This window comes from Ischnura elegans, chromosome 12, assembly GCF_921293095.1.
Source record: "Ischnura elegans chromosome 12, ioIscEleg1.1, whole genome shotgun sequence".
NCBI lineage: Eukaryota > Metazoa > Arthropoda > Insecta > Odonata > Coenagrionidae > Ischnura > Ischnura elegans.
In genome coordinates this window covers 81,538,816-81,564,956 of record NC_060257.1, presented here as the reverse complement: position 1 = coordinate 81,564,956, position 26,141 = coordinate 81,538,816, and the positions used below count along the sequence as shown (strand labels likewise).

The 26,141-nt window shown below is 37.4% G+C and overlaps 1 protein-coding gene across 1 annotated transcript in view; it reads left to right on the top strand.

Moving 5' to 3' along the window:
- The window catches only part of LOC124169271 (neuronal acetylcholine receptor subunit alpha-7-like), a 263,475-nt gene that overhangs the window by 144,242 nt on the left and 93,092 nt on the right, over positions 1-26,141 (top strand). The window contains exons 2-4 of the mRNA XM_046547833.1: positions 3,088-3,227; positions 18,334-18,378; positions 21,757-21,866. Of these exons, the coding sequence (XP_046403789.1) occupies positions 3,088-3,227; positions 18,334-18,378; positions 21,757-21,866 (295 nt within the window). The remainder of the gene's footprint in view (positions 1-3,087; positions 3,228-18,333; positions 18,379-21,756; positions 21,867-26,141) is intronic.

Below are 26,141 nucleotides of genomic sequence, written 5' to 3'. Positions count from 1 at the left end.
AAGAGTCCGACATGGAAAGCTTGGGAAGCGATGTAGCTCTTCACGCTGTGTCGGCGGAAGTCGGTTATCCTTGTGGCAACTTCTAAGACTTCTCTCTATCATTTGATCTTCATGATTCCTTTGTGGCAACATAATTAAAATGCCTCTTGCTTTCAACGCCCGTGCCCCACTGCTGTGAAGAACAAATACCTACAGCAGATGTATGCTCTAATGAGTTGCTTCTTTACTTCTACTCTTCCGTTCTCGGTTGGAACAGATTTTTATTTATTTTGAATTATTTCTTCGCCAGGGTTTTTAGGATTTCAGTCGCTATTATCTTCTTGCTTCGTCCGTCGCTGGTACTAAATTATAAGGGAATGGAAGGCTTGTTGTATGAAACTTGTGAATAAAACATGAAGAGTTCAGAAAAAATAACAAATTTGATGCGTAGTTTTCCGCGGCGTTGTCTAGATGATGTCTCCGCGTGGATTTTCTTTGCGACGACAGTTTCTCCGCTATTACAACCGGCGTCTTCAGGTCGATGTCGGGATTCAATTTTGAATTAGCCTGAAAAAATTGGCGCCAAAAATGCACTATATAAGCCACCAAAAATTGAATCCCGACATCGACCTGAAGACGCCGGTTGTAATAGCGGAGAAACTGTCGTCGCAAAGAAAATCCACGCGGTGAAACCCAGAAGCATGGAGACAGAATAACAAATTATAAGAAGATCGATTCTATATGTTTCAGATCCATTTTTTTGTCATATCTCCTGGTTAATAAACCAATTTATCTGATTTCCTCTCCAGTTCAATGCATTTCTTGGGAAGATTTATAAGCTGAACTATATGTTCAAGTTTTATGATTCTTTTTCGCTAACTTTTCAGGTTTCAACCCTTCCGTATTTGCTAAAATTATCGCAGTTCAAATCAAAAATGTACGCTAATGACTTTAGCTTTAGGTGATGCTTATTGGAGTTGTTGAAATATTAGTAGACAATTAAACGATTCAAAACTGTTGGGATGATCACTCATACCACTTTGTATCAATTTTGTATTCCATTTATCCTGTTTAATTTTCCTCATGCTGTTGGCTTTTCGTACACCTTATTCGTACACCTGAGTGGAGTTGACGTGCCATTGATTGCGTGCGTGAGCATTCACCCCTATAACCTCCAGCCAAAACGACTAATGCGAAGATGATAAATATTTAAAGATGCCACATTCCACGATGTTATTTCCTTCATTGACATTCGACCGTTCTTTCCATATTATAGAATCATTTATTGCTTCAACTCATAGGTTGGGTTAGGGGAGAGTATAGCCGCCTCAGATTAGGATACATTTGTTTGATGGCATTTTTCCAGCCAGGTGACAGCAGCTTTCTTCTCCGAAAGGAGCATTTTTGTTTTGGGGTATCCGAGGGCTGTATGTGGGATTCAATCCGGTAATTGCCATTCTGTGTATGCTTTCATTCTTCTCCAAATTTCCCATGAATCGGGATGGAAACCTTCGATATCCAATGCTACCGCAGACAACTAATTTATCCGAGTTCAAATTGCAATTTAGCGAAATTAATGGTGCTTGATGTTAGAGCATGTACGTAGTTGGATTCCTTATCTGGATTATATTATGCTGTCAATTGTACTTTTGTTATTTTTAGCATATCTCTGGACTTCCACAGCAATTTCCAGAGGAAAAATTTCCGATGCCTATCGCCTGCCTCATTTACTATCATCAAGGTTCTTTGATTCCAATCGCATATTAACCGAGATGCATGGTGCTTGATGTTTGAGCGAGCAATTGTTTCGTTTCCCGGTCTATGTCATACTTTTCCCCTGGCAATGGCTGTGTAATTTTACCGCCGTTTGGCGCTGAAAAAATTGAGAGGTACGGTATCGCATGACTTGTTGAGAGAGTGATTAAAAAACCCGTCCGCCCTAGGGGGAATGGCTCAACTGGCTCACTCCTCAGAGTCGTCGTAAATACATGTGCTGCTGCCTGCCGTACAAGATTCCTGCAGGAGATGGACCCGACCCCCCTATCTGGCCAATCACTTCAGCTCTCATCACACTGAGCGCCCGCAGTGAATCGTGACACGACGCCTCAACATCCCTTAGTTTCGTACTGAGAACTATCGGCAATCTTTCCAAGTCTCTACGGCTTATTTATGGAACGAGCTCCCGGTCGACATCTGCAACTCGCCCACCCTTATAGGTTCCTTTAAACGCCGTCTCTTCCAGCATCTCTTCCGGTTGGGGTCAACATCTCTTAAGCCGTATGCTGCTGACCACTATATGTGTACTCTTTCTTTCGACATTAATAGGGTAGTTTCCTTCATCAAAGAAAACGAAAGGCATTGATTGCGATTCGTTACCCACCATTAGTGTATTTATAATATACAAATTACTTGGTTTTAGAAATCCAAGTTTAGACGAATGGCAATGGTCAATTTTAACCTCATTTCAAAAAGGCTAGATTGGCGCCCATGCGATGCCACTCCACGTGACGTTACAGGGACCTAGTTTCTATAAGAGTAGATTGGAGTTTTACATCGTCTGAGATTACCAATGCATGCATGAGGCACACAGCTCTGGGAAACATGCCTTAATAATCACCTATTAAAACTGCATATGGCCGGAAAGTTTTCTTCGTTTGATAAGGTATTAATAATACTTGTTTAAGCCAAGCGCTACCTGCTAGCAGGGTATTATGCTACCTGCTAGCAGCCTACATCGTATCATTGCCTCAAAGTCTCGCGCCAAGGTCACCTCACACGGCGACAGCGGGAACCAGAATGACGTCACATGGGATTTTCCCAGCATTCATACTTAGCCGTCGCGTTTTCGCGCGCTTGAAAACTTTCACTCTTCATTTAATTGCGAAAAATAGATATCATCATTTAAAAATCTAAAAGCGTGAAATGCGTACTCCAGGAGTAATAATATTTCGATTCATGCAATGAAAAAATAATAGGAAACCACCCTATTGTGATTTAAATGCTTATTAATGCTATTCATGCTTGATTTTTGTTTGAAAAAACTTTGTTAACTTTGTACAACGTGATGTACATATATAAAACTTATCTTACCTTATCTTATCCCTACAGGTTCAGTCCAGGGTCCGCACGAGAAGCGTCTCCTGCACATGCTGCTCGATCATTACAACGTCCTGGAGAGGCCGGTCGCCAACGAGTCTGACCCTCTGCAGCTTAGCTTCGGTCTCACGCTCATGCAGATCATCGATGTGGTGAGTAACGGATTGGTGGGCGTGTCTGCCCGTGTGTATTGTGTGAGCCTTGTGTGTCCGTGAGCGGGTGGGCTGGGTGTGGGAGGCGGTGACGTTGCCGCGCGCCGGCTGCGGCTCACTCATCCATCTCCCGGGGAGCGGCAGAGGAAGGAGGGAGTGTACGCAAGGTGGCGGTGGTGGTGGTGGCGTCTGATGAGTCTCTTTGCGTGATTAAAGGCAGCCTCACTCCCTCGCCTCCACCGCTCAACATATATACGTATATATAAATATACCACCCAACATATATACCTATATATTCAAGTAAATTCAAAGGTAAGGAAAGAAAGGGATAGGAGCGTATAATAGGAAAATTACGAGGTCAACGGTGCTGTTGTAGATGGAAAAAGCCAGAAATCAGAGGGTAAAAATGCTACCTGACTGGGACACGAACCCAGAACCTCCCGGTTGCCGGCCGGCAGGTAGCATTTTTACCCCCTGATTTCTGGCTTTTTCCATCTTCAACAGCACCGTTGATCCTCGTCCTTTTTCTATTATATGTTCCTATCTCTTTCTTTCCTTACCTTTGAATTTATTTGAATGTTTATGCTTAAGGCGTCGTGTGAATGAATGAAGTAGTATATGTAGAAATTCTATTTTTGCCTCTGATGGAGGGGTATTTTTAGCATCCCATAAATATGCTACGCCACAATATACAAATACGCTTACGCTTATAACGAACGACACGGCCATCAAAACAATGGCTCTGTATATACTCAAATTATATAAATATACTCAGATAAAATAAGTGTGCATTAAAATACGAGCTATGTAAAGCGTATAGTTTGTGTTTGAATGAACATTTATTGAGTAGATATAGATCCGTCGTTCTGATAGATGCGTTGTTCATCGTTACCATAGTTTCATGATGATGGCTATACAAACGTCGGCATAGACGAACAATTCAACCCGTTATCAAACCCGAAAAACATCCATTGGCACAATCTGGGGAGTCTCGGGTCTTTCTTTGTTCCTTTTTTACTCATTCAGTATATGTAGGCTGGAAAAAAATTGTAACAAGAAATTTTAACCATGGACAGCTGATACCAGAATGAACCAAAATTACTGATGATGTTTAAGTCGAAAACGCACCATTTTTTAACTGCAGAAACTAAGAGCCAAGCGCTCGGATTGACCACGGGTTTTCTCTGTTGCGAATGCTCAGGACAAAGGCAAATGCAGGTAAAGTATTCGAAGTCATGAGTACCCCAGAGCATCCGGCAACAGAGTTAACTCGCGGCCAATCGGAGGACTTGGCTTAACATTTTTTTTGTTAAAAAATGGTGCGTTTTCGACTTAATCATCGCAGGTAATTTTGGCTCCTGTTGACATCAGCTATCCAGAGTGAAAATTTCGTTACATAGTTTTTCTCCATCCTGCATAGAGCAGTCGTTTTGATGGCAGTGTCTTTAAACGATATCATAGTTTCATCCAGGTTAAATCCGCGTATCTTTTGTGTAACTGTTACAGTCTACAGAAGATTCCAGCCCGGCAGGGAAAATTTCTGTGAAAGTATAAAAAAAGATATCATTTAATTAATCAAAATTAATGGTAACTAGGTTTGGTAGTAACGTAATATCATCGTAGCTTAGTAACCTAATATCAATAAATGTGTGCAAAGCTAAGGGTATGTCAAAACATTTTCTGCATTCTGTTCTTATTTATATATTTTTTAATTATATTATTGTAAAAAACTATCGTAACATTTATTTATGTAAAAATATTGTATATCATTGTATTTTATATTGTTCTCATGTTTTCATTCTTAGCCCTGATGATAGTTTAAAATAAACTGAAACTTAGGCTACAACTTTGTTGCATCATATACATGGGACCTATACTCCAAGAACTATTTAACCATTAAACAAAGGAACAGAAAGCGAGGATTCCACTAAAAAGTCTCTTTACGATCAATAAACCGCGAAATCTTCATTCTTCTAACTTTATTAACATTTCACCTATTTACTCTCTTTTTCTTTTATTTTACTATACTTTTTTCTCTATGGTGTATGCTATTTAACAGTTAAAAATTTGTATCTTGTATTGTAAAATGTTAAATTATGAAAATTTGTCGTTTTTCTTTGTGATATTCCACCTAATCTCGTTTAAACGTTGTTTTAATCGATGTTACACATTATTGTCGAGAATTGCTGCTTGGGTCTGTCTCCAGGTTACATTTTTTGCGTCCGCCGTGGTTTTGACGGCTATTTCGTCCATCTTCATCATGATGTCATGACGATGGCTGTCCAAACGTCGCAGAAACGAAGAATGTAATCTATTGGCGAACCCGAACGATATCTATTACCTGCCGAGGAGCCTTTAGTCTTTCTATATTCACTGCTAAGTCATGCATAATACTTGCTATGGTAATACTCCTATTGAGTATTAAATCCGGCCTCTCCTTCCTTGCAACTTTCGCTTCGCACTTATCCATTTATTTACACTCACACAACCTGTATATTGTGGCGTTGCTATTGGAGGGAGAGTAAACAATATGTCCTACTACCAGATTTAGATCAAGGTATTTTAATTAAGTAACTTATAGTGATTATGATAAATAATTAAACTATTTTTTCCTTCACTAGTGTTGGTGAACCTGTTTTTAAATATATATTTCTTCTTTTCCGATGCTTCAACGTTTATTGCTGACATCTGAGTTGATTTTGTAAAAATATCTTTTTCAATAGAGATGGTATGTAAAGAGGATCTAAAATAATATTCCGTTTTAAATATCTTTTCAGAGTATCTATTCTTCTATTATAATTTTGCCAAGTAGTACTCAAGCTGTCTGTCATAAACGATGAAACATTCGCAATCACCTCGGCTTACCGATTGTCATTTCGCTTCAGCGGACCTAGTATTATTGTTCTTCGTGTGCAGCTTAAAAGTTTGACTTGATGTGAAGTTATTACGGTAAATTGTTTACACTTGGGTTTTTTAATAGCAATAAGCTTTTTATTGGAAGCGATATGAACTTCAAATCAAAGTGTAAGCTAAGGACAAAAATGTGTGATACTTGATCCGATCATATCCTAAAATGAAAGGATCAAATTAGACATAACATCACCTAAACTAGATAGTTTTTTGAATTCATGAATGGTGCATAACTAAATTATCTCATGTATCATGCTGTTAACCATTTCCATTTTGAGATATATGAGAAAGATTAGGATATTAGGTATAAAAAGGCTGAATTTTTTTATTTTTTGCTCTCATTAGACTTATTATTGTATAACTTTTTACGAATGATGAAAGTTTTGGAATCTGGTTACACCGATTCTAATTGCAAACAAATATGCATTGCACTTTTGATCTAGAAGAAGGATAAGTATGGATTACTTAATTATATCAAGTAATCTCTAGCCTCTTACTACGAAATGGAAATTCCTGTCGGCCCACCATAAATATTTTCATGTCCTTTGTAAATAGGACTTTGAGGTCATCCACTTGATGAGTTGATGCACAAATATCTGTGTATGACTTAATGTGCGTAGTATTAGTTTGTTATGGTGTATGTGTACTTTTGGTGTCATTTATACTATAAAACCTAGTGTTAGATGATTTAACTAGTTTTAGCTGTGCGTCAAGTCATCGAGTACAGACCCACTCATCTTTTCTACGCAATTAATATGAGATTCCGTAACAAGGACAACTCCTGTCGTCATTGCTTACTTCACAAAAAAGTACTGAGTGTACCAGCGTGTTATGTGGTATAATTGCTTTGAAAAAACCATCAGGTACTACATATCAATAATTTTATGCTCTAATTGAGCTGCTGTATGTATTTCTCCGAATTTTGGAAATAGGTTGAGTGAAAAGTATGCCCTAGATTTCAAAATGGATTATTGAATTCCTGTGTTATTACCAACCCAAAGTAATATTACAAATTGTAGCGTCTGCCACTGTAGTCTCCCAGTCAAGAATTCGAATTTTTTATGATACCTCATAATTCTCCTCCTCTATAATGGATTCTACTATAAATAGTGCACTATCATATACCAAGTACTTGTGTAATCCTAATGAGGACTGGTTCATTTATGCCTATGCCGGGCAAGTATCAACTTTAAAAGTTCATTTTTTCCTGTTAGTTATTATTGTTTTCTTATAATTATTGATTTCATTTAAAATCAGTGCAAAGCAATTAACTTATTTGGAGGATAACGTACCTTGAATTTTGGCACAATGCAAATTCGTGGATGCTTATCAATGCAAAGCAGGGGATATGTCTGAATACTTTATTCTCTATGATAGGAAACCGAATGTAATAATTTGTGCTTAAAAATATTCTCATTTGTATTCATTAGTGTGAACTATCAGTAAGATAAATGGCGAAAAAAATCGTATGCAATACACTCTATTTCCCCATCAATTTCCTTTTAGAGAGGAAGCATTTTTAATGAAGATAACTGTGAATTATGGCATTTATTTTCTAGAGCAATGTTTTGAGTGAGTTTTGTCTTTGGCAAACTTGCTCGGCAAAAATGTTTTAACGCTTATTGATCAAAATATCTTTTACTTTTTAAAAACGAGGGCGGTATTGCTCTCATGTGCGGCGTTGGTAAAAAAAAATTCTCTTTCTCCACACTTTATTTGATATTTTCCATGGTTTTCCCAGCTTACTTTCATTTTTGTCGCTCATGTATTCTGTTGGCGGAGAAAATGAATTTTGATACACCGGGTTTATTTTTTTATGCGCTGGTTTTTTATCTCATTTCTCGCGCTTCAATCTATCATCGCGAGCAAGCGCGTTGACCCCTTTTCCCAGCGTAATCGATTTCCACCAGCGTGCATGGCATTCTCGCAAGTACATCCAAATTCACAAATTACATATCTAACCCATTTTCCAGCTTCACACGAAAGAGGTAGGAAAAAGAAGAACAAGTGAATTCTCTTCCCCAGGAAATGTGGAGCACGTATGCTCAATGAGAATCCCTATTTAAGGCTATAAAATTTCCTCTTAGTTTTTAACGAACTAATTACTGAAGTACTTGTGGAGGCGATATCTACCCCACTTTCTGCAATGTTCGCGAGAGTTGTGTGCGGAGGTGTACCTGTTATGCTTGAAGGGTTGTGGCAATTTCGAAAGGAAATCACTTGAGAGAAAGATTCAATATTCAATGGATTAAGGTCCCTATCCTTATTGCTTGACTCGAGCTGTAATCTGCCGCATTTTCGCGGGAGGAGTTTCCGAGCCAATGAATCATACTGGATATCTCATTCGCCTTCGGGATTTAAAAAAGAGCAATATCGTGAGGGTACGGAGATTACTGTTTTCCCCGCGTCTTAAAATCAGCTACCACTTTTATTGATAGCGAGACTACGAAGAGAAACACAGACCAGTTAAATGCCAAATAAATCAAGTGACGTGAGATCGAATTTAACTAGAGAATTGTTGAGTGCGAAATCCATTCGGATGATGAAAAGGATGGCAGGATGGCAAGGTTCTCATTGTGTACAGCTTATTACCTGCACAAAAGTCAGTATTCACCCATTACATTATAGATAAAATCAATGTATAATCAACTGGATGAACCATTATACAAAAATTGTAATCACGAAGGCCTAAATCGGCTACTGTTTCCTCCTGATTCTCGAAAAAAAATATATAAACTTCTTCATTTTTCCCGGAAATGTGGAGAACGAGTGATGAATAAGAATCCATATTTTAAGCAATTCATTTCCTCCTGCTTCAATTGACTAATTACTGGAGTACCTGCAATGGCGATATCTTTTCTTGTCGCGGTACTAATCCTCTGGTGCTCGTCAGCATGCATGACTAAAGCAGTGCTGTTTTGAGGTGGTAAAAATACCACGTATGGTAACGATGAAAAATATTCATAATTGAGTTCAGCCAAATTGAAATGGAAAAAACGTGAAACAATTATTTAGTTTCTTACGTAATCTATCAGCTGATTTTGTAGCATAGATCCAGGTATAATCTCCCGCATGATACTGTGACATTTTGCCAGATCCATTGGAATTTCCTGGTTATTTTCCCCGTTATCGTATTTTAAAAGCCGAGTATTGTTGGAAAACTATTATTATGATTATTTTAGCTGTTTAAAATGCGGTTATCATACCATTTCACACAATAGTCTTGAGGTAAAACACTAACCAGGAAAATATCAAATAGCTTATTTAATATGTTATCAATGTTAAATGCAAAGGTTTAACGTGTGAAATATTCCTGAAATATTACATAGGTTACGAAGTTTTTATTTACCAGGAACATTATCTGCGGGAAGCTACCGTCTACTATTTACGCCCAATATCTTAGTAAATGGTTGTTAGCAATCATCAGCGTCGTAGGAGATAGAAGGAATACAGAATTATAACTCTAAATCGGATTTTAAATTTATGCGTTGGATGAAAGGACCAGCATATTTCATTAACTATTACAATTCTAACAGAAATCGGGCTTTAGATAATGCCCGGATCTGGAAAGAAACAAGTTGTTGTTGAATCCATAGGAAATTAGATCTTTGGATTCTCGATAAATTAGCTGACTACGAGCTTGGAATGGGTTTGCAAAATATTTTGACCCTAAATATGTTAACAAATCATAAAATGATAAACCTTTTTAAAATATTCAATACTGAAATTGACGTTATGAATCAAATAAGCGTTGTAAATTTCACATTAGATAACTTCACGCATGCTAAGACCCAATTTTAGGCTATCTTCTTTTTAATTGACTAATTGATCTAATGTTAGCGGGAGAGGAAGAATACTGCTCGTCACGAATATAATCGTGCAGAATTTGCGAGAGGTTGTTATTGCGGGGCGTCATTTGTCATTCGTTGGCAAACGAGTCTTATTTTTTTCCATTCGGTAAAATAAACAACTTTGGCAATGAATACACAAACTTTTGGTCGATCTGATCCAAATTCAAGAGAAAATCACGCGGAGAAAAGATTCAATTTCCAATTGCTATCAGCAGCTGCCTTTTAGTTCCCTGAATCCAGGCCTAATCTTCCTCGCGCTATCTCGAATAATTATGATAACCAATGGAATTTGATTTGTATTTCATTCGACCACGGGATACAAGTTTTGGAATGGAATAGGAATTGTAAACCATCGCACAGTTTTAATGGCAGTTGGCTTATTTTGGAGGTGACTTCTTCGTAACATTCTCACTGGAAAATCGACGAAAAAATAACGCATTATGAACGTGTTCAAAGGCAAATTTGAGTGAAATATTGATAACTTTAAACAGATTTAAAATTTTATAGTTTTTTTCTCCCATGTTAGGTATCAAAATATTCTGCAAATTCGCCTGAATCTAATACCAGCTGGTAATCACCCTCTGTAAGTGAGACCCAAAAATGTAAATCCAATTTGCAGTGGCTTTAACAGCAACTTGCTTATGCTCCAATCTTGGAAAAATTGCAGTCTACCATCAATAAAATTTTAAAGAGCGAAAGAAACATGCTGGTTGTATAATCCAAATTCCTGAATTTATAATCTAATACAGGGTCGGAAGCGTGTATTCAATACTTACCTAAGCCTAAACAACGAATTGCATCACATTTTGCTTGGTGACCTCGATTTTAAATGCTGGATGGAAAATTTCGTAATTTCTTGTTTGAAATATGATCAAAATTTAAATGATAAAGTGTTGCGTTAGCTATTTGGGATGTTATAGAAGTTTGTAATTGTTTTTTATGCGATATGTTACAGATCAAGAGCAAAAAACACAGCTTTCATTTGAATTTGTTGTGTGTGCTAGACTAAAAATCAACTTTATATATCCTTAAGATAATTTTTAATAAAGTAGTACTGTTTCGCTTCGATAACTTTGGTTTTATATTGCACCTACTCTTATGTTGGAGCGATTATTAATGCATTTTTTTCTCATGCTATTATTTACATCACTCAATATTGTCTTATTGCGGAGTCCAATTATGAAAATGTAAACTTCATATTTTCCAGAGGATATCATCCTAAATGTATTATTATCATCATCATTTGAGAATAATATAAGAAGGTAATAAACCACTTGAATGGAGGCTCTTATAATCAATTTCCAATTACTTATCGATTTCTGCTTTTTCTTTTGCCCAAATCCAGATCTAATTTACCGCTTGTTATCTTTAAAAATCCCCAGAGCCGCAGAAATATGGTCGATGTATAACCCGATTTCAGGATTTAGCATTCGGCATTTTCGGGAAGGATTGGTCGGGGATTGTAATCCTTCCCACACCTTTAGCGGTGGTTATTATCCTATTCTCCCACCCAGACATTGTGATGGCGAAATTGAAGAACAGCAGAATGGCGAGCGGGACGCAGCTATGCGCAAGATCGATAAAGTCGACGAGTCTCGCCTCACTGCCGCTTCGTTTTTGTTTTTGCTACTTTGGATTGATAGCAGTTGCTCTCTCTCTCAAAGAGAGAAGCTCGGGAAGGCTTTGACTTTGTTTCCTTTGGCTCAATTTACACTCTGCATACATACTTCAGTGCATTTCCCTCGTTATTTAAACTTTGCTCGCGGCACATGAGCGTGGGTATCATGGCTGGCAGATATCAAAGACAGGCTGGCGTCACAATTGCTCTGCATGCACTTCAAAGTTGCGCGGATAAATGAGCATAAGGTTTAAAATATCAAAGGGCCGTGGACAAATGCCATTCGGATATGCATACATGCATTTACGTCTGCCTGCATTCGCGATTCACCGGGAGATATCATTGAAGCATTAAAATGAGAATCAAAAAGGTATCAATGAGATATCTAAATATCTACGAAAATTTGTGACAGAGCGGGTACCGAAAATATGTCCGTGACTTAATTATGAAGTCGTGACTATCGTTTATCAAATCATTTGAAATCCATGAAACACACATGATATGATTAATACCTATTTTAAATAAATATTAATAACGTCTCTACTGATTCGAGGGCCGGTGTACCTCTCCGTTTATAATTTTTGGACGATGATTCTTTTAATTTCAAGTATTTGATCATCTGCAAATGTTTCCGTGGAATAAGGAGCTTTCGAAGACTTTTGACAATGAAAGCTCACACCTAATTTGGCCAGCTTTTGACTCATTTTCACTGTTTTCTCTAGCTTTTACTCTCGGCACTTTTTACATTAAGCTTTGATCATCCTTCAATTAGTTATTTGGCATTCTGGTCTGTATATTACATCGCAGTTATAATATTTCCTTACCTCACGAACCATCCTCCGAATAGCCGATGCGAAAAATCGCAATTTGTTTCATTTTGGACAGTAAGGTACTTATTACCAATTTATATTTAAATATGATAAAGAATCATTAATTGTCCACTCGATGTTAAGTTCAAGGTATCTTAATGCCGATACATCTCATTCTCTGCTTAAGCGCGAAGTTTGATTTTTTATTGGTGTGGATAGAGCTCATCCCAGATTAACGTGAAGGGTTGTGAATGTAATAGATTGGCGGTACGATAGGTTGTTCCTGGGGCCACTAGTGATTTTTGCGGTATGTTCTAAAACTCTTCTTCAACTTCTTCTTCAGTGGGAAATAGTATCACTATGATTTTATACTTCACGTGCCTGTAGGTGTCTCACGGAGTAAGAACCGAGGACTTTCGGTCTGTAAACCGACGAAATCCTAGGCTGCGAAGCAAGGTAGGAATTTCGTAGTGCCCCGTTGATAAATCGTCTGGTTGTTCATCAATGGTTTCCAGTTACAAATGTGGATGGAGGCTTTGGATACCTCTATCAAAATTTATCGCTTACAAAACTCTGAGCGTTGTTGCATCGCATTTAAGAGATTCAACCATACAAGCATACGGTGGCGATATTTTGTGGATTAGTGTAGCAGATAACATAATGGCGGAAACACATGTGTTTGGTCCATAGATTTTTATTTATCGAACCACATTTCGACAAACTATGCCATGTTCACTTTAATTATCTCGCATTATTTTGAGTTCTACCCTGAAAAAGGCATGTTTTTTCGACAACTGGGTTCGTATATAAAAATCTATGGACCATGCGAATATTTTTGTTACCATGTTGCCCGTACAATCATAGATTAAGGTGAGCTCAACCCGAATTTATCCCATTAAACTTTCATTTCTTAGAAAACAATGAGTGGAAGGGAGAGATACGATATATATAACCTAAGTTAAATGATAATTTTTCGATGTTTTAGTCTTATTTATCACTTCTATTTTCATTTATCTGTTGTAAAGATCTTGAGGGTCCGGTGGAATGATTGAAAAACTTGCCTTTTACAACGTTTGTCTTTATTTACAAAGCATTTTAATCGCATAGGTATAACATGAGCACAACAAATGGACAACGTATTTTGTGTTATCTTATCATGCAATTTTCTCACATCGACGTGTGTCAGTTCATGCCCTGCACAAAGTTGAACCCAGCGGCAGAACCAAATAGGCAGCGGCTGTCACATCTTGAATGTTTTTGTCTGTAGGCAGAAGAATATGAATGGCAAAATGAAAAAATAACATGGTTGAGTGCTTGCTTGTCATCGTTGTACTCCACAGGTGTTGCTCACATTGTTGGAAGAAACTTCCATTCTGTGCCTATAGTGTTTTGCCATTATTAAGGATTTGAAAATGGTCTTAGATAATTTAAGTAGTTTATATAGCTCGATATATTCTCCTGTGGTTTTGGTGGAAAGGTGGTAATTAGTACATGACATGAGTGAATATGAGTGACTGCCTATTGTTTTAAGAAACGGTGCAACAGTGTGACGCTTAAGTACACGTTTTAATTACTTTCCCTCTACAGGATGAAAAGAACCAAATGCTTACCACGAACGCATGGTTAAATTTGGTAAGTTTGAGGGCAATTCAACGCTCACTTTCACGCTTGAACATTGCAATTCTTGTTCCTTCAATATTATAAGACGAGGATAATAATAATAAAGCGAGCCAACGCCCTCCCTGGATTTCGGTCGAAGTGCCTGTGCCATTAAACCCCACGCAACCTCAAGGTTTGTGGGTGGGGGGACACGATGGGTTTAGGCAAAGGATGGGCTTCAGAAAAAAAGAAGGATTCTGTGGGGATATGTCGCTGTCAACTTCCATCCCTTTATGTATACAGTGAAACCTCTGTTTCTAAACGTCCCTTATTTGTGGACAACTTTGAATTTTTGGACAGCATTTTAAGCTGTTTCATGTAGTTATGTCCATTGATTTAAATATCTACTCCTACCTTATCCTTTACAGAGACTAAGAAAAAATGCGTTCTACAGTAATAAAAACCGCATATCCGTAACTGAGTACAGAATACTATACATTTCATGCAATAAATATTAGACTTACCTTTTTAGATAGGAATAGTAAGGAAAAGTAGTAATTTCAGAATTAATATATGAGGGTTTTGGGTGTAATAATCATGAACTGAAGAAAGAAATGCACAAAATAATTTTGAAAGGCCTAAAGTTTTATTTTTTAGTCCCGTTTTTGTCTTTTTATCTTAATAAGTTTGGTTACAACATTCATAGATAAAGAATGGCTGTACCGATGTTAATATTACTATTTTAAAATAGGTACATATGTGGCACATATAGATACAAATATTTATCATATTTGACTTGGTACAATGACACAAGGAAAAATTAAGACTTAACATTCTTAAAGTTAAATTTTTAGTTAATTTACTCTTATTTGTTTGATTGAAATATTGGATTTGTGATCTGGATGGATGTGGAATAAGTCCTTGTCTGATAACCTAAATAAACATGGAAAATTGCTTTTATTCGGTAATCCGATGGCGTGAGAAAAATTCTTTGGAGATACGCTCCTGGACCGTCACTTGACTTGTCTTGACTTTTGTTTTATTTTACCTGGATCGGGTGAGGCCGCAATCCGGCCCCGTCTTCCCCCGAGCCAGGGCTCTTTTACATAGGTATTTAAGTTCATTCTTACAGTACAAAATATGATATCGGTATGTATTATTTTCTTCTTTTAGTACATTTGGTTCAGCTTAGTGGACATTCAATGGTCATTGGATGTCGGGCTGGTCAAGTCTTTTCTTTGATTCATTCGAGTTCATCTCAGGATATCCAGTATATACGATAAATATATAAAAAATAAAATAATTAGTTGAAGCAATATAAAAAACAAATGCCTTGAATATACATAAAAGTATAGGCAGCATTCTCACCAATCAGGGAAGGACATGAACATAAAACAGATGCTTAAAAGTTGGAATAAAAACGTTAAAACATTATAATATTCTGGTAATCAGAATTGATAATTTAAAAGAAGTCAAAAAAGGACATTTTAAAATAAATTGATACTAACAATATAATGTTTATTGTAAAAAATAACATGATTAAAGATACGTTATCGTCAACTTCTTTGGTGAGTGTTAAAGGAATAAAAAAAACTAAGCCATGGTGAAATGTCACTGTCCGCTAGACAGAGGTTTCGCTGAACATTCAGTCTACTCTCCCTTTCCTGATACGCCTTTTTCAAGCAATCGCCTCCAAAACGCCCGGCGGACACCAATGGCTGTTCAAGACCTCTCCCCTTCTCAACGTCACCTTCCAAGAGAGAAACCCACAGACATTTATCTCTCCCGTTAATCCTTTCCCGTCTATGTTTCCTCTTAGTTGATTAATTTACACCTGAATTGGGTATTTTTGTAAAAATGTCGTTTACAGCTTCATATGAAATGAAACTCGAGGAAATTAATCATTACAGTTAAATTTCTTGTTAATTAACTCTTCTTTGATTGATTAAAATAACGGATTCCTGACCGAGATGACTGTTGAATAAAATTTATCTGCTAAGCTACAAATCTCGATTTCGAGTTAGGCATTATTGGTTTTTTAACCTCCCAAGCCATGGATGATTTATTTTTCTCTCTCAGCAACTGTTAGGTAAGGTTTTACCACCTAAATTTCCGTGGCGAAGTTAGTGGGTAGTAAAAGAATTAACATCAAAATAAAAAAATTATTTGGATTAATTAATTTTTTTAGGCATCCTTCTATCCTCGCTAACATCCATAAATTAAAAAATAATTTCCACTGTGTTCCAGTGTAAACGATATAGGTACCCTTTGGATTACCATTATAAAGAGGACAAGTCTAATCCATTTTTTACACTATTCATGTCCGTTGCAATGAGGTTTCAACAATAATGAAATTTTTATTCATTCTACCTTTTTCCGATGCACGTGCTCAATGAATTTTCTCCAAAAAGCTTGCTTCGTCACAAATGGTGTACCTGATAATATATGACCTGTCTGTGGACTCGTTGATATCATTACAATAAGACCCATTAAATTATGCAGGATATTAAATTTTTTAAATTCTTTTGAATAAATCAATTAAAAAATAGATATTCAGAGAATCATTAAGACATTTTTTTATTAAACGTGGAAGGATGTCGTTGAATTCTATTGAGATCCAAGAAAAACAATTTTTCCTTAAAGCTAAATTAATTGCGTATCATTATATTCACGCATAGCCATCACAAAAATGCAGATTTTATAGCATCATTAATTTTTTATAACAGTCGAAGTATTCAGTACAAGTCTGATCTCTTAAATTTTTAAAAGCAAAATTCTTGTACTTTGATAACAATATATCGATGGCTAAGTTCTTCCAACACGGATATAAAAAATAGCAACTTTTCAGAAGAGAAAAATAAACGATTAATATTTTTAATTGTACACTGAAATTAAAAAACAAAATTCATAAAACTGAAAAAAGCATACATTTGAAAACAAAGAGTTGTTTTTTGCTTGTTTTTTTTTTTTTTATTTCCATACACTTTGTTAGAGATACCTGTCTCCAACCGGCCCAATTTTGAGATACGCGTTGTTAGAACTTAGCCTCCGATATAGAGAATAAGTATTATTTACTTGAATCATGGCTTGAGGCGGTGTCTTACAAACGTAAATTTTTATTCCTGAACCATTAAAGCCCGCTAGACCAAGTTTCACTGTGTATTTGCCCTAAGATGTTTTTATTACACCTGGATCGAAAATTATTTAGCAACATTTATATTTGATACAAGTATTAAGTATTGTTGACTCCATTCTCTTACATTTCTGAATACAATATAGAAAATAGGTATCCTTTACATCATTCATGACCTGAGGGCATGTCTTGCAAACGTGCATTCATGCTCCTGGACCATTACTGCCCGCTAGACGCAGGATTCACTGTGTATGTCTCTCATTCTTTTTCCACGTTCACCCCGATACACCTTTTCCACTGATCTCATCCAAAAAGCCCGGCGGCTGTACCAGACCTCTCCGCAACGTCACGTACCCGGAGAGCCACAACTCTCTTCCCTTACCAATCCTTTCCCGTCCATTTGCCCGGAGTTGATCGCGAAGGGAGGGATCGAAACGGAGCACGCTCGTCTTTTTTTTTTCTCGCGGTGTCCTTCCGCAGTGGAGCTCCCCAGCTATCGCAGATGTTGCCGCGGGGAGAATGGGAGGGGGGGGGATATCCCTGCTCCAATGAGCGCCAAGTCGTTCCCTGAAGGGGTTTGCGCGTATGTCTGTGTGTACGCCGGGGTACAGTCTGGTTGTGTGGGGGTGGTGGAGGTCACATAGAAAAAAATGGGGGGTTGTTGTGTGAGGGAGTCTGGAGCGTGGGTGGCGGTGGTGGTTTTGACGGCCGTGGCACTACGACCCTTGAAAGAGTGGGGGGGGGGAGTTGGTTCAGGAAGTGTGGGGAGGTCTTTTTCCCCCTCACCCTCCAGCGAGGGGGGAAAGAGACTCCACGCCCTCCGGCGAAAACATTGAAAGTGGAGCAAAATAGAAAGCAAAACGGGGCCATCGCTTTGTTGTAATGGAACAATAGGGTTGCGGAGGCAATGGGAAAGAAGAAGAATTTGTGAGGAATCCAATATTCTACCAGGCATTTTTGTCAAGATCCCCCTAATAAGGGGATATTCTTTCCACTCTGGCGTTTGCAGCGTGTCACGCCGTTGCCAATATGGTGCAACTCAATCATTTCCTCGGAGATTTCATCCTTCCATTGTCTCCGGCAAATCCCTCTTGTTCTGACTGTTGAATGTCTGTGTGTGTTGGTGTGTATGCAATGTTTCAGAGACTAACACGGGCACATTTTCTTCTCATTGCATGTATAATAGGATGAGAAGAATCAGCTTCTAATAACAAACATATGGTTAAAACTGGTAAGTCAGACTAACTGAAGTTTCCTTAAACCAGAGGATAAAGTCAGTTGTCCAACACTTTTGGCGTGTTCAACAATCATGCATAGCATTTACGCATCTTACGTAATTTTTCAATCTCATCGCTGTCATTCAAATCTAGACGATGATTATTATCTTCGCCAACAGGGCTGGCAACTTCATTTATCCTCAATCTATAAATCTTCTTTTTCTTTTTAATATCAAATATATACTATTGGTCACTGGTACACACCCCGTTGCTAGGCACTCGACGATTGTAGGAGACTGTAAAAAACTGCATGACTTCTATCGGTAAAAGATTTAATTACAAATTGTCATATCTTATATATTTCTCTGCTTTTATTGATCTATATAGTTCGAAATTTTGAAATCCATCAGCCTTGGAGTAGATACTTCTTGTTGAAAATATTTTGGAGGATGTATTAGCGGATCGCATTTTCACATTCTGCCATATCGACACTTCTATTAGAGTGCTTACTCTATTCGAGGCGGTTAAATCACATTACACACATTACACTTTAAAAAAAAATACAGAACATAATTCTTGACCTTAAACCCGGGATTACCTACTGTTGAGTTTAATATTGGGGGTGTACATCAGTCAATACATTTATTTTGACATTAAAACAAAAAATATCCATCTAAATAATGAGATGAAGCACCTGAACAATAAATCATGCTGTAAATAAAATTAATTCCAATTAAATTATGAACCTACAAACCTAAATTTTGAAAGAAAATGAAAAGCAATGATTATAAAAATTTTCCAAAACACATGATGAAACAACATTACACGGATACAAGAGGAATAAAATAATCTTAAATAAATAAAATTATCAAATATCGTTTAAATTTATCCTCAAGTGCTAAAACTATTAAAAATTGTTATAAATAGATGCATCGAATTCGGTATGGCATTTTTAACGCTGAGTACTCCATGTAATGCATGATACGATATCAGAATGCTTCTATCTTGCTGGCATGGCATCAAACTGTTCTTTTCTCTATGGCATGCATTAAAATATATATAGATGTGATTGATATGTTTTTGGTAATACGCATCTTTGCATGATTTGGTGCATTTTTTCCATTTTTATGCAGCTCTTTACTTGTTCTGCTCTTTTAAACTCACAGTTGCACTTACCGTAGCCTATCACTCTAATATTAGTCCGGTCAAATTAGTTAAAAATACTATGCGAGCAAAATTTATCCAAGGCGTGAAATTTCCAAAATTACAAGCTGTAAAATTGGGACTGCTGCCTTCCATTTCATTTTTGTCTCGATTGAATTAATATTTTACCGAATTTTTAATCTTTTTCTACGCTCTCGTGTCAAGGAAACACATTCCAACGTTCAGCGTATAATTCATGTTTAAAAGGTCATACGGGTGTGTTCACTTATGCTCTGAGTATAGTTAAAATTAAATTGGCGTAGAATTCCTTCAATATCGAAATGCAGCATGTGATTATTTTATGAATGAACTAAATATTCATGAAAAAATAAAAACGTAAGTTTTGCCTTATTTAAATGATAAAGGGCTTTAATAACTTACGTTTCTAAGACTGTCATTGACTTAAAACTTAATGCTTTGAAGAATTTTCAGAAATGATATCTAGTTTGACTGTTCTATGTCTTAATCAGTTCTCCGATTCTGTCTATTGTTCACTCTTATCGTTGTTTTTACAATGAGCATGGCTTGGTGCTTCTAATGTTATTAATATTAAGTAAGCCTCCTTTGACCAATGAATCCCATCGATGTGAAATTGAATAAATTTTTCGTGTATCAAACTTTGAAATCATGCTCCAATATTTTCATATTCGAAGAATTGTTAGTTTTACCATATTGTAGATATATTTGTAACTTGTCCCACTTGGTAAATAGCGGTATGACGCGGTGACATGTTAACGACACGTTTGAATGTTGTAATTAAGTTACTTTGCATTCACTTTATTTGTATAATATGCTTGTATCTCAGAGACTTTCCATCACTAGAAAATAGTTCTAATTGGTATTGGGTGACAAAATAACCTATGGGTAGGAAACTTACGAACGGATATTTAGCCATGTCGTGGTAAGTGCTTCAATTGAGAGTAATCATGAAATATTCCGCTATAATTTCAATCTATGTAGATAGTTTTATTGACAGCGCAAGTCTTGATAGAAATAAATGTGGATAATTTCTAAATAGTATTATTCAAACGTGATGGAATATTTGTCAATATTTCGAAAATGATAATTTTTTAAAGGAATTAAATCATTTTTATGTCAATTTGAAATATTCGTGGTGAGAGACCCGTGTTTTCTTTTATTTAGAAATAAATTCTGATCTTTTTAAAAAAAACTTGAAAAATAATCACTGTTCAACGGGATCCATTGGTCGTGACTCGCTTTCGTGAGTTAGCAGGAGGCTGTGTTCTACCAGTAAATAATTCACATTTCAAGCCAGTTACCACGTTCACTTGCTGTGCTTCGGGTTACGTTCGTGTGCACTTTACCATGATACGCACTTAACTTACTTACCTTGGGTATTCTATTGATGAAGAATGTACATCCAAATGAACTAATGTCTACACTCTGCTGAAAAGTCTTTTTTTGTTGAATCACGCGTCTTTCACTCTGAATGATCACTGAAGCGTGTGCATTGATTATTTTCAACTAATGGACAGCATGAGCTTTGCACATATCAGCGCTTTTTTCACAGAGCTCACTCCAGAGCTATATATACCATCCTTTTTTGTATTTTAGAAACAAAATTTCAGATATGTATATATTTGGCTTCTCCCGTCCACCCCTTCACGCTTGGATAGATGAAGAGCATTCGTAGACTTTACTAACCCTCAGCAAGTGAGTGCGGGAATCGACTTGATAGTAAACAAATATAAATTCTCAATCCAAAGTGATTTTTTGTGTTGATAGTTTCAAATGTTTTAAGCGGCATTCATTTTTTTGGATGCCTTTCCATATCTTTCGTTGTTTTCCTCGTAGTTTTTTGACCGTAGAGAAAATATTTTTTTATATAATTTATTCACAATGGTTGCCGCGGAAACGCAAAATACTGATCATTCTCCAATTCCCTTTTTTTCTCTTCCTCTCTCCTTTATGATACCCTTCCCGACACCCTCTCTCTTCATTCCCTGGCAATAAACCATCATCTCCACCCGCCCGTCCCTAACACAATGATCCAATTATACTCTCTCCTCCTCCTCTTTCCTTCCGGAACCCTATTGATGTCCCGACCTTACCTTTTTCACCCTCATATTTTTCCACGTTCCACACCTCATATCGCAACCCCTCCTCATATATATATTCTCGTCCCTCCCCTCCATTTTCCCCCCTTTTTTTTCTTTCATCCCTCACAGGAATGGAATGACGTCAACCTACGCTGGAACTCCTCTGAATTCGGAGGCGTCAAGGATCTCCGAATACCTCCGCATCGCATATGGAAACCTGATGTCCTCATGTACAACAGGTAGGAGGTCGGAGTTACTCCTCGCGCTTCTATATATATATATCCCCTCCGCTCCGTGATCGTGTCATAAATTTCTTCTTTCCTCGCGTTCGACGTGATTCGCGTGGCCGCTTCTTTTTTGTTTGTGGCCTGCGCTGGATCACGCGATCGCGCTAACAGGGTTCGTGTTCGCCAAAGGACTTGCAATCACGGCTCGTGGAAAAGGCCCTTGTTTCCTTTCTCTCTCAAATCACTCTATCTAAAATCTGTGTTCAAGAATATCGTTTACGTTGAGCCTCAGGTGTAATTAATTACCTTGGGAAAGCAGTGAAAACTCGCGTTTTACACGACGAACGTGGCATTCATGGGGGAAAATTTAGAAACCATTTAACAGAACATTCAGTTTTTCAATAATATTGGTTATGTAATCTTCAGGTGTAATTTATTATCTTAAGAGGGTAGTGAAATCGTGCATTTTACATGTCAAACGTAACATGAACTGTCGAACATGTAAAATCAATGTTCAATAATATCGTCCGGTAATCCCCTGGTGTAATGAATTACATTGATTGAGCAGTGAATACTAATTTTTAAACATAATATAAAGCGTGTATTGTCGAACATCTAAATTTGATGTTCAAGAATATCGTTTACGCTGAGCCTCAGGTGTAGTTGTATGCCTTGGGAGAGTAGTGAGAACTCGTATTTTACACGTCCAACGTGTCATGAATGGGGAAAATTTAAAACCAGCGTTAAGTAATTTAGATTATGGATGATTTGGGTGTAGCTATTAATTTAAGTTATCTTAAAAGAGCAGTGAAATCATTCATTTTAAGTGTCAAACGCAACGTGGATTGTCGAGTGTCTAAAATAGATGTTCATGAACATTATTGCCTTTGGTGCAATGAATTACATTTATGGAACAGTGAAAAATACTTTTAAAACGTAATATACGGCGTCTTTTGTAGAAAGTCTGAATTCAGTGTTCAAGAATGTTTTTTTACGGTATGCGTCGGGTGTAATAAATTATCCTGAATGGGGATTGACAACATTCTATTCAGACGTAAAACTTAATATGCATATTCGTCGAAAAGAGATTTTTGAAAAAAAGAGAGAAAAGTTTTCCGGAAGCATTATTTTTTTCTGAGTTCATTCTTCAGCATAAAAAAATGACATTCATAATTTTTTGCTGCAGCACTCTTAGGAGAATTCCTTAAATTCTTTGCCGTGCATTTCCTTGGAAATTGAATGAAGATTTGTCCATTATTCTGTATCCGCCGCGGTCGTGTCAACTTTTGACAGTTAAGCTTCCTATACTCTAAGCTTGTCCAGATTGAAGTGCCTGGACATAAAACTCATCACTTATATCAATCTGTTTATTATCCCTCCTTGTATTATAATTGCTCCGATTTCGGACTATGGAAGCATATATACTTCAGAAGGGAGGAATACATATAGATTGATAATTTAATAATTCTCATATAATATTCCCACCACCTCCGTCAAATGTTATGTGCCGTTGCCATGAGAACTCTCTTTGCGTATCCCCACCCTTCAGCAACAGCACTCATATTACATATATTTTTACCTTTTCGGTCATGATCGCTTTGTCAGCAAATGGAGACTCTTGGTTAGAATTAAATCTACTGAATTATTTTAGGCAATTATTTTTTTCAAATGTATGCTGGATTTTAAAAATCCGTCTACAGAATCTTTAGAGCTTCATTCAGAAGCCGTGAATGAAGACGCTACAATAAGAGACCACTCAATAGATGCGCTGTTGAATGTATCATGATTCAAAATGTATTTGCACATGTAATATTACCACCAACCCCTATCACACGTTACGGGTGTGTGATTGCCGTTGCTATGGGTTCGTTGCGAATCGCCACCCTCACTTGTTCACACAAATTCACATTTTACAGTTTTTACGAATCGGTCAACAGAATATCCTGAGCTCCCTCTTGATAATTACCAGGATAGTTTGAAACCGATCGACTATTTTGATAAATCTGTGTGGAATACGACAAAGTTTAATTTTTAATTTATCATCCCAAGATTCCACAAAGTAGCCTCGTAAACCATTAATTTTTCTGTACGTATCTCGATTGAAAATGTAATTGCCCATCTAATCTATCTTCACCATTCCCATTGCATCATTTGGAAGCCGTGAATGAAGACGATACGTTAGAAAATCTCTCGATAAATGCGTTGCTGAATCCCGGAATGCACGTATCTCGATTGACAATGTAAATGCTCATCTAATATTCCCACCATTCCAATGGCTTCATTCAGAACCCATTAATGATGACGATACGATAAAAATCTCTCAATAAATGCGCTACATAATCCAGGAATGATTTTATATGGATTGAAAATGTATTTGCACATCAAATTTTTCCCATCACTACCATCGCTTCATTCAGAATCGATTAATGTAGACGATGCGATAAAAAAATCTCTCGATAGATTCTCTGCAGAGTACAGGGCTGTATGCATCTCGATTGGTAAAATTATCTTTGCACATCTTATATTCCCTCCACCCCTTATCACACGTTTCGGGAGTGTAAGAGTTCCGTTGCCATGGGTACGTTGCGCATCTGCCCACCTTCACTTGTCGGTCGACGCCTCGGGAGGCAGTTGGCGGACGGCATGCGCACGCGCCCTTGCACTCTCCTCGCCCTGTTCCGCATTGTTGTTCGGCTACAGCGGCCCAACCGATCGATGGCTTTGTTCTCGGCGGAACTTCCGCCAGCTCTGCGGGGAGGCCTCGCATGTGTATGTGTGTGAGTGTGTGGTACCTATATATGTATGTATGTATGTAGTGTGGGTGGAGTGAGGTTCTCGCCCACGCGCTACGGATGTTCGCACCTGATCATTCGCCTCCGCTCCGAACTAATTCGCTCCGGCCGCTGTGATCGTTCGAATAATCACGGAGTGTGTCGAGATCGGCAAAGTGAGGAAAAAAATGAATAAAAAAACTGAGCTTAGAGTGGAGTTAAAGGCTGTTAAAGGCTGAAAGGTCCCTCGCAATTATTTACTAAATTAGTTTCTCCCGGTTTATTTTCAGAGGATATTTTACTTTTTTTATCCGTTATTGTGTAGTCATTTTTTTAAATAGAGTTTTGTTTCTTTACTATTCGCCTACCATCTCAATTTTCTAGTATGACATGTGGCATGAGTTACGATAACCTCGAACCTCTCGTGGGGAACACATATAAGGAATGTCTGTGGCATGGCCCTGAAGAAATTAGGATTCGTCAAGCGTATTGTGGGAAGATTTTCGGATGAGAAAGTGAAAGAAAGGTGCTATTTCGCACTCGTCCGTCCGAACCTTGAATGTGCAGTGAGCGTATGCGATCCGGTACAGAAAGACTTTATCCGCGAACTGAATAAAATACAAAGGAAGGCTGCGCGTTTTGTCAAAAACTGCTACGGGCGTACAGACAGCGTCATGCAGATGTTAAGCGAATTAGGCTGGGAGCCGCTGGAGACTCGGAGGCTGCGCGCTAGGCTTAGATTGCTTGAACAATTGAGAATATACATCTTTAAAAGCGACACTGAGAACATAATATTAGAGCCACACTATATTTCCAGGTCCGATAGAAGTGATAAATTAAGAGAGATGTTTTGCCGAACGGATACATATGGGAATTCGTTTTTTCCCCGACCCATAAAGGACTTCAATAAATGCTAGTCCCAATTTCGTTAGAGCACTTCATTTTTTATGCGTTGACGGCTGGTATCCTAACACCCCCTGCCACACGCCTTTTAGGCGGCTTGCGGGGTGTTATGTAGATGTAGATGAAAAGTGAAATTTCCGCGTTTTCCCCAATCAGCTTTTCATTTTTTATCAGTCATTCTTTATGATATTTTCTACATTCTCTCTTAATTTCATTGGTACGGTTAATCCTAAGGTCGGTTTGTAGCAACTATCCAGTCAGTTTTCTTCTCTGCTTAACTTTCTTATGTTTACACATTGCTTTTCTTCTAGTACCCTTTGTTATTTCATCATAAATATCTAAGACAAGGCCTTCTTAAATGAAAGGCTTAACCTGTTCTTCGTTGATTGTCTTTGTTACATAGTCATGCGCTAACGATTGTGCCGATTAAGTCATCGATTTTTATTATACACTCATACTGAACTACGATAAATTCTTTTAAAAACACAAAGGAATTAAATGTCTATTTCAGTTAAATTGGGTTCTCTCCAGTAACTGAAAGTTTTGCCTGTTATTCTTGGTATTTATGTTGAAGGAATGTGTGGGAAATTCGAGAAAGAAACTCTTTTTGCCA